This window comes from Podarcis raffonei, chromosome 3 (assembly GCF_027172205.1).
Source record: "Podarcis raffonei isolate rPodRaf1 chromosome 3, rPodRaf1.pri, whole genome shotgun sequence".
Classification (NCBI taxonomy): domain Eukaryota; kingdom Metazoa; phylum Chordata; class Lepidosauria; order Squamata; family Lacertidae; genus Podarcis; species Podarcis raffonei.
In genome coordinates this window covers 86,427,215-86,445,267 of record NC_070604.1, presented here as the reverse complement: position 1 = coordinate 86,445,267, position 18,053 = coordinate 86,427,215, and the positions used below count along the sequence as shown (strand labels likewise).

The window sequence follows — 18,053 nt, the reverse complement described above, 5'->3', positions numbered from 1 at the left end:
GAGTGCCCACAACACTTTCTCAGAATTCCACATGTACACACAAGCTCAAGGAGGTCGGAACTAGGAACCAGTTTCCACTCTTGAATTGGGAGGGGGTATGGCTCTCTGCACCAGTTTGTGACAAGGTCCATGTGCTCCACAAGAAAAGAAATCCATCACAATACCACTTCATTGTAAACCACATTCTTTGTTATTTTAATTCCAGTAAAACAAAACCAAATACAAACAGCCAACAAGAGTACAAGTCCCTGCTCTCTGAGGACAAAGGGCAGCAGTGAGGGAGGGAGGCAAGGAGTCAACTCACTGCTCTATTAGTGGGGAGGACATTCACTGTGTTCACCTCAGCTATGGTAGGATGGATGCTTGGTGGCCCAGCAGAAAAAGGATAAAACCCGCATGGGAGGAGGGAAAACCTAAAACCAGTGGGCCGGTCCCTTTCCCCTAAAGCAGCATTTTTTTTCTAAACAAGCAGAAAGACAGATCAGATAGGTGTGAAGACCCCTTGTCACACTGGCTACCAATTATACAGGAAGGTAGTGAGAGACTGCTTACGAAGGCATGCCAGAGCACTGCCGGAGCCAGTCTTCCTGAGCAAGGCGATGGTGCAGGGAATGGATGGGGGCAAGACAGAGGGGGAGGTCAGCGCCCTCTCTTTAATCCACCTCCTCCATGCGTGAGGCATCCTCGTCTCCTTCCAGAGGGGGAATATCTTCAGAGACCGCAGCACTAGGCTCTTCAGCAGCAACCTCATCTTCATCAATCCCTGAAATAGTAAGTGTGCAATAGAAAATCATTTTTAGGCCGTTCCAGGCTAGAAAGGGTCACTTTAAGAGCCAGACTTTCATTCCTTTCTCATTTGCAAGCAAGCATCCTGCCCCCTGTGGCACACTGGTTGTACTCAGTTTGGAGCCCTCCAAAAGCAGGAGGGCCTGAAGTGAGGGGCCTCCATGAAGAGAAGGGTCCTCACTTTAGGCCTTTGTCCTCAAGCGTGTGGAGGGCTCAGAGCCATGACCTGTTGCTTTTCCCTGCAGGTTTGTTTCCATACAAGGAGATTCAGTGCCCTAACAGGTCTTTAATAAGGCCACATATGTAGCAGTAACAAAGCAAAGACTTGTCAGCCTTATGCTACAGTACTACAGAATGCTCTTCGTAGAAGCTCCTTAGGTATGTATCTACAATTTTTAGAAAAAGTGGGCAGACTAAAGAACATTTGCCAATATCCATCGCAAGCTCAGTAATGTTTACAACAGCCTGGAAAGGTGCGGCAAAGTTATCTCCATGTTGTAGATGCTGGGGGGCAGGTACTGAGAGAACAGGCACTTCCATCAGTAACAAAGTCATGGAAAAGGTCCAGTCTTAGCTTGGGCTCTCATACCTTCAGACCCACCACCCTGTGTTACAGGCTGGAATTCTTTCTTGGTACTCCCAAAATTAATTGACATTTAGGTTCCAAGTCTGCTTTCCACACCAGCTACAGGCAATTTCACATCCTTCTGCTCACCAGGCCTCACTTATAAAAACACTCCCCACTGCTATACCTCTCCTGCCCTTTTCACAACGTCACAATTCTATGTGACTAACCCACATTCATATTCCCGCCACCACTTCCACAACAAAGTTTTTCCCAAAGCTAGAGAAGAATGAGTGTGGATTTGTGGGTAGAGTAACCAAGTAAACTGAGGCCAAAAAACCCAAGTTGTTTGACAAGCCCTGGATTGAATGCATCAGGGTCACAAAAAGGCTATAAACCTCTCTTAACTGGCCACATTCCATCTCCTCAATGGCAGAAGAAATAGGCTTTGCTGCTCCCCATCTCCCAGCAACTCACCGAGCCCCAGCTTGATCATCCTATAGATACGGTTGGAGTGAGTCTGTGGATCCTCCAAGGAGAAGCCAGAGGAAAGCAGTGCTGTCTCAAAGAGCAGCACCACAAGGTCCTTGACGGCCTTGTCGTTCTTGTCTGCCTCCGCCTTCTGACGCAGTGTCTCTACAATGGGGTGGTCAGGATTGATCTCCAGGTGCTTCTTGGCCATCATGTAGCCCATGGTGGAGTTGTCTCGCAAGGCCTGGGCCTTCATGATCCGTTCCATGTTGGCGGTCCAGCCATAGGTGCTGGTGACAATACAGCAGGGCGAGGAGACCAGCCTGTTTGAGACCGTCACCTAGATAAGACACCAGATGCCACATCATGAGCCTTCATCAAAAAATGTTTATTATTCTTATCCCATCTGGCTAAGTTTCCCCAGCCACTCTGGGTGGCTTACAGCATATCTAAAAATATAATAAAAACAAGCTTTAAAAACCTCCTGATACAGGGCTGCCTTCAGATGTCTTCTAAAAGTTGTGTAATTCTTTATCTCCTTGACATCTGAAGGGAGGGCACCACTACCAAGAAGGCCCTCTGCCTTCTTGGCACGTGTGCCGTCAGGCAGATAAAGGGACAAAGCACACTCACCTTTTCAACTTTCTTCTCCAGGATTTCCTTCATGAGTTTGCAAAGGTTCTCAAACTTGGCTTTGCTCTCCTCCATCTTCTTCTTCTCGTCCTCATCCTCTGGCAGCTCCAGCCCTTCTTTGGTGACGGACACCAAGGTCTTGCCATCAAATTCCTTCAGCTGCTGGACGCTATACTCATCAATGGGCTCTGTCATGTACACCACCTCAAAACCACGTTTCCTCACTCGCTCCACAAAGGCAGAGTTAGCCACCTGCTCCTTGCTCTCACCTGCAGCACAAGAGATTAGAGGAGCTAACATCAGGCTGCACATCATGGGCTCCAACAAAGCTCCATTTTTAAAGAGTAATGTTGCTCTCATAACAAGCATGTTTCAGCTGGTCTTGCACTTTGCTAAGCCTTGTGGATGGGGCCCCCAAACCTGGCAAGACTAGGAAGGTATCAAAGCAGAAGATTTTTGCACCCAATACTCAAAACAGAGGGCACCAAGTTTATCTTCTAATAGAGACCAATATTCTAGTACAGAGCAAATCAAGCTGTATTTTGGGTCTACATTTGCTGATTCTAAACTTCAGTTCCTATTATAAATGTGCCTCCCTTTTGCGCAATTTAATCAGCACACATTATGTGGATTGTGCAATTTAGGACCTTGCAAGGTGTGTTTTCCCATTTTTTATCATGCACTGAGAAATTAAACTGGAACTCTAAAATTTTGAAATGGGGGGCAAAGATGTGTAAAAGAATTGACAGATATTTGGAAGTCCTTCCGAATTAACTCTTACTGGTTTCACAACGTTTAATTAAAACTTGGAGGTTTTTAGCTCATGTCTCTGGAATCATGAAGATTAGAGTTGGGTTTTCAATCTCTCTTCAATTAAAGAAAAGAGCCACCACCCCCAGAAGATCCAAGGAAGGTAATCTATTAAGGAGAATTGACCAAAGGCACAAATAACTCAGAAATTGATGCCAGAGCAGCCAAGGCGAGTTCAGTGGAAATAAAATTCCCAGGTTCCACTATAACCAAAAATTCCTGCTCAAAGGAATCATCATTCCACTGTGAGGAGACAAGGTTTGATCAGCTTTGTCCTGACAGCAGGTATTATTTACCTGTGATGTAATAGATGCTTTTCTGGTTTTCCTTCATACGGGACACATATTCAGAGAGGGAATTCATCTCGTCGCCGGAGTGGGAAGTGTGGTACCGCAACAGTTCTGACAGGCGTTTCCTGTTGGTAGAGTCCTCATGGATCCCCAGCTATGGGCAAAAGATGTTTTAGATGCATTTATTTGGATTTACAGATTCCAAATAGTGTAGGCAAAAAAAATGTCACTATTGACAGATGGGCAGCCGAACCCAGGGTGGTTGGGGAGAAACGAATTGGGCTCTAAATAAATAGGTACCCAACTGGCCAGGCTAATAAATGGACATGCAGGGCAACAGGTGTTCAGGCTAGAGTTAAGCTTTCTGGTAATTAAAATTACTGCTTAGCTTCACTCTCCACTTTTCTGAGCAGATGCTTATGGCCTGAAGATTTCCCAGCCTTTTCACAATCATGAGGACTAGAACTGGTTTTTTTAAAGAACACTTCCCATAATTAAAAACAAAACAAAACAGGGTAGTAGAAGTCAGGAGCAAAAAATTCTACTGCAACAGATTGTTTTGCTGCCCAAGTTACTGTGCTCAATCCAGTCTGAGGCAGTGGGCTGGTCAGCTCTCACCTTGAGATTTTTGGAGAAGGCCTCGTAGAACTTCTTGTAGTTTTCTTTGTCCTCTGCCAGCTCTGCAAAAAGCTCCAGGCATTTCTTGACGATGTTCTTGCGAATCACTTTGAGAATCTTGCTTTGTTGCAACATCTCACGGGAGATGTTCAGGGGCAGATCCTCGGAATCTACTACACCCCGGATGAAATCTGATTTAACAAAAGAAAGGAAGAAATAAAATCAGAGACTAAACGAGCCATGACAACTGATAGGTAATCTGAGTAAGGGAGTACCATTTCTTTGTTCTACATAAGTGATCCAGGGAGAAGGGACAAGAAAGGGTGTACATACATGGCAATTCAGCCTTCCCCAAAAGTGCCCTTTGCAGAACTCAGCAGAAGGGCTTTGCTCATTTTCAGAGTCTCCACCCTGCAGATTTTCATATGGTTTGGTTTTCCATAGAATTGCTGTATGGTTTGATTCTCTTCCTTGGACCAATATTGTGCAGTATTATTATTTTTTAAGGAGAGGATGAACGGGTGGGTGGCAGGTTAGGCCAGGTGGTACTTCATCCCAGCCTACGAAAGCATTTTATAAGCAAAACAGTGCCCAATTGGAAATGCAAGCCTCAGGTGTTTGGGAGGAACAGCGCAAAGAGAACTTGCACAGAGGGAGCTAACCTATGTCATGACCCCCTTGCACTAATTCCGCCCTGCCCCGCCACAGTTCTACAAATAGCAGAGGAAGATAATGAGTACACTAAGCCAGGCTAGCTGGGGTGGGAGATACAGCTTTGCTAGAGATCAGCGATGGGGAACATACGTCACTCCAATTCCCATCAGCTCCACCTAGCATAACCAATGGTTAAGGATGATGGGACTTGTAGTTCATAAGCATCTAGCGATGCCACCTTGTTTTGGGAGTTTGAAAAACCAGAATAAAATGATAGTTCAATACTGGCATTGCAGAGATGGGTCAAACAAGGGCGATAAAAAACAGCCCAATATTCTAAGTGAGGTAAAGCAGGAACAGCTTACTCAGGTACTCTGGGATGAGTTCATCACAGCTGTCCATAATGAAGACGCGCCTCACATAGAGCTTGATGTTGTTCTTTTTCTTCTTGTTCTCAAAGAGGTCAAACGGGGCCCGGCGTGGGATGAAGAGAAGCGCCCGGAATTCCAACTGCCCCTCCACAGAGAAGTGCTGTGAAGTTTGGGAACATCAGATGAGCTAGTGAGCAGCCCTTTGGGGAAAACACACACTGGCAGCAAAAATACCATAGAAAGACTTCTGTGTGGACTGGACTTGTTAGATATTCCTGGCAAAACTTGCTAGGCAAGAGGAAACTTCAGAGACTCCACTGTGCTAGAATTTCTTGCACCCCAGTAGAGTTCAACAGGTGCCACTTATTCCATTAGTGCTATACGGACAAGAGAAGTTGCACCTGTTCATTTGCAACCCAGAACACAGCTGGAAATGGACAAAAACTTGCCCCAGCATGGAATCTGGCAGCCATACACCTAGTTCCAATTATTTCACTCAAGAGACCCTTCTCTCCTCTAGCCTGAGGGGGTGTGTTTGTTTGTTTTTTAAACTTTTCAATGATACCTCAGTTAATACTTTAAAACATACTGCTATACTTTTACCCACTGGGCAACTATGAATGGGTGCAGACAACTCTAATGAAACCTAGCGACACTTAGAAAATATATCGCAGTGGAGAACTGCAAGCTTCTTCCTCCATGAAGCTGTCTCTTCTATCCCCTTCACATAATAATGCATACATTCTTCAGTTAGGGTTGCCATATTTCAAAAATCTGGACATAAAAGGTTGCTTGGCAGTGGCAAAGTTGTTGAGCTTTTTTAAATGGAAAAACCACATTGCCAGCATGGGCTGCCATACATCTGAATTTTTTCAGACATTTTGCCAATTTCTGCCTGGGCACTGCTGCCAACCACAGTATTCTCGGTATGTCCAGGAAATTCCAGATGTATGGCAACCCTATTTAAGTACTCAGCTTCTTAGTTAGCAGACGCTGCTGCCCTGTATTGCCATCTTGTCTGCTACTTTCTCTGGGCCTTTGCTCGATACAGAGAACCAAGTACAGTAGATATCAGCAGAGATATCTACCACTCTCACCTTAACAGCCAGATGGTCTTCCCAATCATTAGTCAAGCTTTTGTAGAACTCGCCATACTCCTCCTGAGTGATGTCATCAGGGTTTCGGGTCCAGATGGGCTTGGTCTTGTTCAGTTCCTCCTGGTCGATGTACTTTTCCTTGATCTTCTTGGTCTTCTTCTTGCTCTTGCCACCTTCCTCCTCTTCATCTGAGCCCACATCTTCAATCTTGGGCTTCTCCTCTTCATCTTTGGGGGCTGCCTCTTCATCCTCCTTCTCCACTTTTTCCTCCTCCGCCTCATCGTCGCTGATTTCCTTCTCACGCTCCTTCTCCAGCTGCAAGAAGAGAACCTTGTTACTGTACTGCAGGTTTATCAAGAAGGTTAAAGTTAAAAGGGTCAAACCTGGGCGTGAGCCATATTCAGAGAATGGGGGATTATTGTACCGTGTATGAAGCATGGACACACAGACAGGCACCCTTTCTCTTGCCCACTTTACACCTATACTTCCACCAGGAAGAGAGTATAGCCGGTCTGCTTCTCACGCTAGTCGAGGGAGCAGAGTTTCAAAACACCGCTACCATCCAGTGTGGCCACTGCTTTCTCAGGCCTGTGACCAGGCCACAACCCAAGATGTGGCAGAACTTTTTAAAAAGCCCACCACGGGATGGAGCTGCTCTACACTGCAACACATGAGAATGCTTCCCAAGTGAAGCCGCACTTGAAATTGCAAGAGCCACTTCACTTTAGCACCCTAAACACTTTAAAGCATGCAAGACTTCACCCATCAACTGGTGTGTCGGGACCCAATATTGGGTCATGGTCTGATTTAAGGTGGCTCATTAACAGCAGCACTACCGCAATAGATACATATAACAAAAATTAAGAAACGGATTCCCAAATCCATTTTTGTGTTGAAGGTGGGTCCCGGTCTGAAACAAAATTCAATAAATAAAATCAATAGCAGTCTAAGCCACAGGCAAGTACAATGCTCCTATAAAATCCATTTCAAAAGCTGCAGGACTGCTCTACAAGTATAGGCAGTATATGAATAGTCCAGCTCTCCCTCCTTCACATACCATGCCTGGGCTCTCCTTCATGGAGAGACTTTAGCACTCCAACAGCAGCACAATGTGGAACAGTTTCCACCATACACCTAAAAGTGGCTGTGGAAATGAAACTCATTTGACCCCCCTGGAGCAGCTCCTCTCGTATACCTACATAGAGAGTGATAGGGTAGCCGATGAACTGAGAGTGCTTCTTCACCACTTCCTTGATGCGACGTTCCTCCAGGTATTCAGTCTGATCTTCCTTCAGGTGCAAGATCACTTTGGTACCACGGCCAATGGGTTCACCTAAAACAAACAACAAGAGGAACTAAGTCTGGGTTGCGGAGCTGCAGTCCAAAACATCTGAGGAGCACTAGGTTGGTGAAGGCTGGTGGGAGACTAGAAGGCCACATCAGATCTGTGGTTCCTTAGAAAGTGTTCCTGGTCAGAGCCAACATCTCCAGCAGGTGGAAGACTGGCCATTATTGGGGGAGGTAGTCCTTGTTTTGGAGAGGCTGATATAAAAAACTTAGTTTTTGTCTTCTAAGAGCAAGTCGTAGGTCTTATAATTGGTAAGAACTCTTTCTTAAGTCTACATATGCAGCATAAGATTGTTCAGAGGAAACCTATGAGGCCACTAAAGGTAAAGGGACCCCTGACCATTGGGTCCAGTCGCGGACGACTCTGGGGTTGTGGCGCTCATCTCGCTTTATTGGCCGAGGGAGCCGGCGTACAGCTTCCGGGTCATGTGGCCAGCATGACTAAGCCGCTTCTGGTGAGCCAGAGCAGCGCACAGAAACACCTTCCCGCCGGAGCGGTACCTATTTATCTACTTGCATTTTGACGTGCCTTCCAACTGCTAGGTTGACAGGAGCAGGGACCGAGCAACGGGAGCTCACTACGTCACAAGGATTCAAACTGCTAACCTTCTGATTGGCAAGCCCTAGGCTCTGTGGTTTAACCCACAGCGCCACCCACGTCCCTTTTATGAGGCTACTAGAAAGAAGGTAAGAGCCTGCTGGATCAGGCCAATGATCTATCTAGTCCAGCATCCTGTTCATAGAGTGGCTAACTGGATTCCTGTGTCAAATTCACAAACAGGAGTGCTCTCCCTAAGCCATTGAGAGCCTTATCCTCCACAAACTTCTCTAATCCTCTTTTAAAGCCATCCAAGTTGGTGGCTATCACTGCTTTGGTGGGAGCAAATTCCAAAGTTTATCTTTGTGCTATGTGAATGAATGCCTTTCTTCCTGTCCCAAAACTTCCAACGTTCAGTTTCATTAGATGCCCAGGAGTTCTAGTGTTATGAGGGAGAAAAACATTTCTCTATCCACTTTCTCCATGCCATGCTTAATTTTTCAAACTTCTATCATGTCACCTCTTACTTGCCTTTTCTCTAAATTAAAAAGTCCTAAATGCCGCAATTTTCCCTCCGTGTTTCAGATGCAATCCAGATTTTTATAATGACACTTGTGATATTGGCAGTTTTATTTTCAATTCATTTCCTAATGATCCTAGTATGGGTCGACATCTTGATTGACAACTAGTGTTGCCATTTCCTCCCCTGCAAACTCAAGCTATGCACCTAATGACAATATGCAAGGACACCTATTTATAGCTGCCTCAGAAATATGAAAAGCATGAGGTGACACAGATAATACATTTATTTTGTATCTCTTGCATCAACAGATAATTATGGTTTCTTTTTTATTTCCTTATGGAATGCTTTTGAGAATTCTGTGGTGGAGAAGAGATGCTATTTATACATCCTGCTTAATAAAATATTATTTAAAAGTGAAAAATGTCACTTCATGCTCAATCTGCCGCACGAAACCAGAAAAACAGAGATCCCAAATGCACTGTAAATTATGTGGGAAGTCCCAGCAACATATCGGAGGGATTCTGGGACCAGCACACAATGTGCTGATGCACCATGAATGACCTCCATGCTCTTTTGGAAATGACTGAAAGGTCTCCTGGGTAACAAGTCTTTTTTGCTGGTTACTGCTCAACCTCACCAGCAGAGGGCAGAAAAGAAGAGAAGAGGAAGGATTACAGTGGTACCTCTGGTTACGTACTTAATTTGTTCCTGAGGTCTGTTCTTAACCTGAGGTACCACTTTAGCTAATGGGGCCTCCCCCCGCCGCGATTTCTGTTCTCATCCTGAGGTAAAGTCTTAACCTGAGGTACTACCTCTGGGTTAGCTGAGTCTGTAACCCAAAGTGTTTGTAACCTGAGGTGTTTGTAACCAGAGGTACCACTGTACTATTGTTCCTACTTTTGGGTCATGTATTAGACTGCCATATTCCCCCTTCTACTTCTAATTCAAGACAGCATTTGAGAACCCCTTGATCACTTGCTATTGGGGGCATCTGCCTTCACATACCATGGTCAGTTTTGACAGTGAAGGAGCCGCCAGCAGATGACTCCCAGGCATACTGTTCATCATCATTGTGCTTGGTGATAACCACAACCTTCTCAGCCACAAGGTAAGCAGAGTAAAAGCCCACACCGAACTGTCCAATCATGGAGATGTCTGCACCAGCCTGTAGATGGAAGAAGAGAGACTAGATGCCTGGAAAGGAAACCTAACATACATATGCATACACACAGTTTCTAAATAACCAGAAAGCTATGTTCTAGACATGAAGAGCTGGCAGGAAATAAGGCAACACCCAGGTTAGATGCACCTTTATAATGAATTTAGATTTTTTTTTGTTTATTTTAAAAATAGGAATGGTGCAATACAGTGAAGCAGCTTATAAGCGAGGTGCTGTATTTTGTGAAAAAAATGAAAATTCATAGGCAAAGGATTCAACATCCTGAAAGCCTCAATTTTGATTATATTAAAAGCAGCCTTCTTCCTCTTAAAATCAGGGAGAGGGACCTGTGGCCCTAATTTACTGGAAACCAACTCTCCTCAGCCCCAGAGAACATGGCCAATGGCCAGGGATGGTAGGAATTTAAATCAGGTGGCATCAGGAGGAGCACAGGTTCCCTACCATAAGACTATATATAAAGTGCATGGATAGTGGCTGATGAAATTCTCAGAAGAGCGCATGAGACATAATTTCCACATATCAAGGGGATTAGATACCCTGTACAGTTCTGTTCCTCTCCAGTAGAATGTTGTTAAATAAGCACCAATTTGCCTACTTTGCATGTAATTATTTTAATTTCTAATATAGATGTTAAGTAAGAGATTCAGGTTTCCTGCTAAAGAATCCGTTTCTTTGAATGTGAAATTCAAGCATGCCTCTATATGCCAGATCCCTTGTCTCTCTGCTTATTTAAGTCAACAAACTAAAGTTGTTGCTCTCCATCCTTTCCAAACATCTCATCCACCAGCCACCCACCTGCAAGGCTTCCATGAAGGCTTTGGTGCCAGACTTCGCAATGGTGCCCAGATTGTTGATAAGGTCTGCCTTTGTCATGCCAATACCGGTGTCCACCAAGGTGAGGGTGCGATCGTGGGGATTGGGAATGATATCTATCTTCAGCTCTTTGCCACTTTCCAGCTTTGAGGGATCTGTCAGACTCTCATAGCGGATCTTGTCCAGTGCCTATGAGACAATAAAAAATAGGTAAGGATGGGACGATCAAACAATCTCAATTTCAGAATCTGTACCACTTCCACAGAACTGCATGTAAGCAAACAAAATGTTTCATGATGCTATCAGTTTTCAGATTTACAAACCGTTGTCAAAGTTAACGGCATTGTTGTGACGCTAAGTAGCCGTTTGAAATTTGCTATATAAAAATACAAATCTCAGTCACTTTATATTCCACATATCCAACGATGGCGGCAATCAGTTGTCCTGTGATGTTTAAGCCCCACCGCCCAACTTTCACTTTGTTAGCTGTTAAATTACACGGAATTTACAAAGCTTGGGGATCCAATTTGTTGTTACTGAAATGAATGAGGAAGAGAAATTTCTGAAGACCAAAGCTAACATAAATCCATTTAATTCTTGACAAATTCTCAAAATAGGGCAGAGAAAATGTTAGCATTTTACTTGTATCACCAATTCCATTTTAATGCTGTTATACGACTTTTAAAAACAATGGAGTATTTTTTTGTTTCTGTAAAAAATAGTACATTCCTTGTTGTTTTTTAAAAAACCATTACCTAGGACTACAGGGTAACCACTGGACCTCAGGAATAACACTTATCCTAAGAAGTTCATTCTGCTCAAATATGACTTTATCATGACACATAAGTTAACACTCTCATAAAGCAAACTTGCAACAGTGATTTCTTATTTCTACTTTTTTAAGCTACTGGAACATATTGGACCCCCCCCTTTTTTTACTATGAGTATTTCACTTAGGCATTTTTTTGTTTGTTTTGGATTCTCATCTGTTTATTAGACTATTTTGAAATGTGATGCCAACACTTGCCCACACCCTAGGACTGGAGCCATGCTGAAATCCATTCCAATCATTGTTTCCAGGTAGGACTTTAAAGGGGCCCACTAGAGCCAGCGATACCGTCAAAACAAAACTCTGCCGGAGGCTTAAGAAGGAACAAAGCCCGTTCAGAAAGGGATGAGTAAAATCTCAGAGCAGTATGAAGGAGAGGTGAACCAGTTCCCCCAGCACTTGTTAGCACATGCCTACTGCAAAGCTGCTTCTGAGGGTGAGAGGAAGAAATTGAGCCAATGTGATCAATCCATGTCAGAACGCTGCTTCTGCATGAGAAGGTTCTGCTTAAACGAAGTCCCAGAAGCAAACCTGACACAGGGTTGTTGCTCTCCTGGAAGGAAGAGTATGAAGACCTCCCTCTCTCTCTTATTCATCAACTAAGGAAGGTAGGAGCGGCTCAACTGGTGAGGCACACCAACAGCAAGAGCCCCCCCGTGGTTGCCGTTGATGGGAAAGGAGAGGCGCTAGGCAGTGAGGAGGTTGGGGCTACACAGCAGAACCAATCCAGCACTCCTACCACTGCACCCAGCCTTGTCCTTCCCAGGAAGTGGCAACCAACATTGCTGCTGGCCAAGCTACTCCTGAAGGGAGAATAGGAGGGAGATTTATAAAATTATTCATGATGCTAAAAAATAGATAACAGGAAATTGTGTGTGAGCTCTCTCTCTCTCTCATATATAATATTAGACCCAACAAAATTTGGTTAGCAGATTTAGGACCAAGTAAGTATTTCAGCACACAATGCAGAATTATAGAATTTGTCGTCAGAAGGTGTGGCAATTGCCACTGGCTTAGAGGATTTAAAAGGAGAATATAATCAGCCATTATAACCACAAACAGCTGCTCTGTAGCAACCGGCAAACAATGGCGACATGTCTTCATGCCCTTCTTTTGGGCATCTTGAGAGCCTCTAGCTATCCATTGACCAAAACAAGATGCCAGACTAAATGCATCTTTGGTTTGTTCCAGAAGGCTTTTTAAATGTAGGAACCTGTCCACACTGTCCACCTCCCTAACACACTAAACAGATTGCATGCTATAATGCAGGCTTCCCCAACCTGTGGTCCTCCAATGTTATTAGACCACAGCTCCCATCATCTCTGACCACTAGCCACACTGGCTGGGGCTGATGGGCGCTGGAGTCCAACAACATCTAAAGGGCAACAGGTTGGGAAGGTTATCCCAGTCTGAACTTCTAAGTTAATCAGTCCATGCTTTACCTAGTAAAAGATGGAAAGTGAGTGCTCACTTCTAGTTAATACCAGCAGTTGGCTTGATCAAATAAATCTGTTTGTACCTACTGCTAAGCCTTTTTTTTCAGTATTGCCAAGATGAGGGGAAATCATTTAATCTGATTTGAAGAAGAAAAAATCCCAAGTTTACCTTTCTAAAAAGATAGGACAATTAAATCTGAATAAAATTATGTGAAAACTCAAATACACTGAGGGAAAGGCTGCATTTCTTCAAAAATAAAGAACCACTGTATGTTGTTACTAGCGGTTTGGGACTGTGCAATAGATACCATATTATACTGCTGTTATGGGATTGATACTGGGGGCTAGACTCTAGCAAGTGATGAAATGCGCCAGGATCTAGAGTCTGGGTCCAGGAAATGCCATTCTGTGGATCACTGGGAGACCTATACCATTGTGCCCAGGGCTTGCCTTTGAGGCAAAGTTTTAAAGACACCCATGGCAAGCCCCCCTTGCAGAGAAATAACCAGGAAAACATTTATTCATTATTCCTCTGTGGCTTTCTAGGCCCCACACCTTATGCCATGTTATGGCAGGTGGGCCTTGCAAGGCAAAGTAGGACCCCGGCAGGCTTCATTTTGTCCACAGATCAGTACTTTTGAAGCCTGCCATATTCTTTAACTTCTTGAACTCTGCAACCTACTCCATAACTGACATTATGAATATGAAGAAAGAAAGTAAACGTCCTAACAGCTTGCTCTGCCCAAGCCTTGCTTCTAGAAAGCTCTGGGCACTTAATCTCTAAATAAACAAAAAATGTGCACAGGCATGCTGCAATGGAGTTTTTGGATTGTCTTTTACTTTGTGTTTTTGGGATCAGGACAGAACAGGCGTGTTCTGCAACTAGAAGAAATGGCTGGCAAGTAGTGTAGCCTCCTAGACATTATAAATGCTCTATTAAATGTTTACGGATAGCTCAACTAATGAGTGTGCACCACTGTTTGGGAAATATATGAAGTTCCAATGGGAAACTCAATTTAAATAAATTATTTAAATTCTAGATTTAAGTATTATTCCTTCTTCCGCACAGCTCTTCTCCTTCCTCCCAACTCTAGGTCAACATACTCACATCAGAGGCGTTGGAAATGATCTCCCGCATAAAGATTTCCTTGTTGGAGTAAAAGGTGTTGATTATCAGGGACATAAGCTGGGCAATCTCTGCCTGGAAGGCAAAGGTTTCCACCTCCTCTTCGCCATGCTGGGTTTGGATTTCTTCAGGCATCTGGAATACAAACCAAGAAGTCAATATCTTTGTCATACAGGGTTCATACAGGGATACAGTACTAACATTTACCACAACTTCATCAGTTGCTAATTTGTTTCCAGGTTTAATTTATGGAGCTCACACTGCTGTTAAAAGCCCCAAACTAGGCCCCAACTACCTGAAAGACCACCTCCTTGCCCTACGGATCCTCTTAGGTGCTCAGATAAGCAGAGGGGGTCCTCTTGGTAGCTGTGGCACCCTCAGATGTTCAAGTGTGGTGGGCCTTAAATTGTGGTGTTCCCTTTCTAGTGGTGCATCTGACACCATCCTGCTTTTGTCTTATGCTGAAGACACATCTCTTTATCCTAACTGTTGACACTTAAATATATTCTAGGACCCACTCTAGTTGTGATTGTAATTTGTTTTTAAACTGTTTTTAGTGTTGTATTTTACATTGATGTGATCCACCCTGGAACCTTTGTGTTCAGTGCGGTTAGTATAAATTAACTCAGTAATCCTTACGACCACCTTGAAAGGCATATCCTCACATTGTTGTCGTCCTACAAACACTGGGCAGCAATAGTGACCTCCTGAAAGCTAGCTAGTCCAGTTTGCAAGAGGAAAGATGTGAAGCAGAGACACTGTGTGTAGCTCAGCTACACATGCTATGTCTACACAGCAAGAACGAGGAGCTATGGTCCTCCAGTTTCTGTTGGACTGCAACTTCCATCATCCTTGACCAGTGGTCATGTTGGCAGGAGCAGGAGCCTTACAGCATCAGGAGGCTGATAGGTTCCCCATCCCTGTTAGTCTGACACTGCATGATGGAGTCCTGAACTTCAGCTCGCTAGAGTGAAAGAAAGAGTCACTGAACGTTTCCTGGGACACCACTATCTTTCTTCCTCGGCTCCTGCGAACGAAAAGGACTTATCTCCTGCTAGGATTAGTGCAAGGCTGAACTAGATCAAGGCCACCGGCAGGCATCTTCTTGCATCACATGTTTTGCAGTAGAGCAGGGGGCCAGCAGGCTTAACTTCCCCTACGTTTTCATTCACTGGCCCGCCATTTGTAAAAACCCAATTAGCAAGATTTAAACCTAAGTTGAAACAATGGGAATTCCTAGATCTAAGTCCCCTCCCGTCCAAGTCCTCCTGTTTTCTTAGCTGCATCTGGGATAAAAGCCGGCTGCCTGGGGAAGCCGAGGCTAAACCGATTCCCTTTCGGCACAAGGCGATACCCGAGACCAGGCGAGCCATTGTTGAACCGGCCACTTAAGCCGTTAGAAGATGAGCGCCATTAGGGCGGCGGCAGCAGCAGCAGCAACCGCCACCATGATCGGTGAGCGGGTGGTTTTGCTTTTCTTTCACACCTTCTCCCCCGCGATGAACTGCGCTCAGCCAAGGGCGGTTAAGAAGAGAAGCCGAGCGCGGGGAAGAGAAACCGCAAGGCCTCGAGGGAGGGAGAGGGAGGCAGGGGCTGCGGTAGGCGCCAGGGCTCCGGGCCCTGAGAATGACGCGCTCGGGCACCGGGCCTGGCTAGGCCCACGAGTGCGCGCGCCCGCCTCTCCTCGGCCGGGTGGCGCTGGGCCCCCTCCCCCACCCACCCGCGCGCGTGTCTGCGCGGCGGATCCTGTCAGCGGCGCCTCTGAGGAAACCCTTCGCGGGGTCTGGGGCCCGACCTAGCCGAGGAAGAGGCGGCGGCGGCGGCGGCGGCGGGCACATGGCTCCCCGCTGGAAGCAGGTGCGGCGGCGCTCCTCTGCCCCTCTACCCGCAGCATCCCTCGGGACACCGTCGTCGCCTCACGCGGCGCCCCTCTTTTGGTGGGGGGAAATAAGAGCCCCCCCCCCCGCTTACTTTGATCGACGGCGGGAGATAAGCCTGGAGCACGGCCTGGTCTTGACGACAGAGATCGCGGCACAGCCAGGAGAGGAGCGCGGACCGCCTCTTGCAGACCTATATAGCGGCTGAGTCCGGAGCCTCGCGTCCCTTTGCTCCCTCCGCCTTAAAAGGGCCTGGTGCTCGGCTCGGCTCCGACAGCCTCCTCCCTCCCCTTCGCACTTCGACGGCTCCTCTTCTCGCTTGGCCCTGAAGCTCAGGGACTCTCGAGTCCTGCTTCTTCTCCCTGTGCCGTTTCGAAAGGAATGGCTAGGAATAACGAACGACGTGCAGATTATAAATGCGGTCTGTTAAAGACGTCGATTAGCTGTGTGAACGCTCGCCGGTTAACCCATCAAATGTGCATTAATTTGTATGGGAAGTGTAGAGTTCAGAATCAAGTACTGTAAACAGATATTTCGTTTTGTGACGAGGGATGCGTGTACCCTCAGTCAACACTTTCAGAAGAGGAATTCCTTATGTGAGGAAGAACGCTTCCTTTAAGATAGTCCAGTTACAGGGTTTTTTTTAATTAAAAAAATACTTTTATTTTCATTGGAATCCCGGAATATTAGAGGTGGAAGTTACCTTGGAGGTAGATCTATGCAGGTAGATCTCTATGCAGGATCTTTGATGCTGGATGCAAATATAAAGGTAAAGGGACCCCTGACCATTAGGTCCAGTCGTGGCCGACTCTGGGGTTGCGGCGCTCATCTTGCTTTACTGGCTGAGGGAGCTGGCGTACAGCTTCCAGGTCATGTGGCCAGCATGACTAAGCCGCTTCTGGCGAACCAGGGCAGCACACGGAAACGCCATTTACCTTCCCACCGGAGTGGTACCTATTTATCTACTTGCACTTTGACGTGCTTTTGAACTGCTAGGTTGGCAGGAGCAGGGACTGAGCAACGGGAGCTCACCCCGTCGCGGGGATTTGAACCGCCAACCTTCTGATCGGCAAGTCCTAGGCTCAGTGGTTTAACCCACAGTGCCACCCGCGTCCCAGATGCAAATATAGGATGCTTTAAAAAAATGGCAGCCCAGTCTCCAGCAAAGGAGAGCCCAATGCCTCTCAAGGCAGTCTTTTTGCAGGTCACATAGCTCCCACCCCAATATTTAACTGGAAATTGCTTCCCTGCAATTCCCACCCATCGATCCTACTCCTGCCTTCTGTGACAGATACTGGAGGACTGCTATTATTCCTCCCATTAAACTCTTAATCTCTTCTCTATACCAAATACTGTATACCCAGCAATTTTATTGCCTCAAAAGCTTTTAAATGATTCCATCTTGGCTTTTTGGCTAAAATAAAAGGTAATGTGTGTAACTGGTTAATCTAACAGATTGATCCACTGAAAGTGTTGCAGTTCTGCCAGATTTATAACCTTGTTAACCCTAATTCAAAAAGCTAACTCTGTTGTAGCACAAACAGTAGTTGCTCTGGGACCGTTTATTGTGGGATCAGTTTCTACAGACTACCGAAGAGGTGGAGAATCTGTAGCCTTTCAAACTGTTGTTGGACTCCAACTCCCAGTAGCACCAGCCACCATGACTAATGGCCAGGAGTGATGGGAGTTGTAGTTCAACAACATCTGGTTCCACATCCCTGGAAAATGGGTTTCAGCTGGGCAATGTGACAAAGTGAATTCCATTCAGTCTATGAAATCTTTGTGGTTTTAAGGTGCCACAAGAATCTGGGGGGCCTAGTGGTTTTGAGTCCCTGACCAGAATGCACAGGGTTTTAGAAACAGTATTTACTTTATTGTAACCTGCCCTAAACAACACAAAATTAGTATTTCATTAAATTGGTATTGGCTTTCCAGCATGCTGTGACCAACAGGCTTCAGGATAAAAGACCCTACTTTCAGAGAGTTGCAGAAGAGCTTTTATTTCAGTGCTCAGACTCATGTAGAAGAGCTTCTCTCACTAATAATAAAATAATAATAATGTATATTTGTGGAATGGAATGCTGTTAAA

General features: G+C 45.5%; 1 protein-coding gene across 1 annotated transcript; it reads right to left on the bottom strand.

The window, feature by feature from the left end:
- Positions 1-167: 167 nt before the first annotated feature.
- Positions 168-16,186, bottom strand: HSP90AB1 (heat shock protein 90 alpha family class B member 1). The gene is made up of 12 exons (XM_053382899.1): positions 16,059-16,186; positions 14,070-14,222; positions 10,679-10,885; positions 9,709-9,868; positions 7,495-7,628; positions 6,296-6,610; positions 5,193-5,358; positions 4,174-4,364; positions 3,562-3,709; positions 2,456-2,724; positions 1,829-2,162; positions 168-763 (listed from the first exon to the last, which is right to left on the bottom strand). The coding sequence occupies exons 2-12, from the start codon at positions 14,220-14,222 to the stop codon at positions 654-656; spliced, it is 2,187 nt and encodes a 728-aa protein (XP_053238874.1). The 5' UTR covers positions 16,059-16,186; the 3' UTR covers positions 168-653.
- Between the last annotated feature and the right edge of the window lie 1,867 nt (positions 16,187-18,053).

What these genes read in the sequence shown, in the direction of transcription:
- HSP90AB1 (XM_053382899.1), bottom strand. Translation starts at nt 14,222, where the DNA reads ATGCCTGAAGAAATCCAAACCCAGCATGGCGAAGAGGAGGTGGAAACC. An exon ending in GCTACCCTATCACTCTCTAT is followed by an intron (nt 6,611 to 7,494) that starts GTAGGTATACGA and finishes CTCTTCTTGCAG; the next exon opens with CTGGAGAAGGAGCGTGAGAA. An exon ending in CCTTCTCCAAAAATCTCAAG is followed by an intron (nt 3,710 to 4,173) that starts GTGAGAGCTGAC and finishes TTTTGCCCATAG; the next exon opens with CTGGGGATCCATGAGGACTC.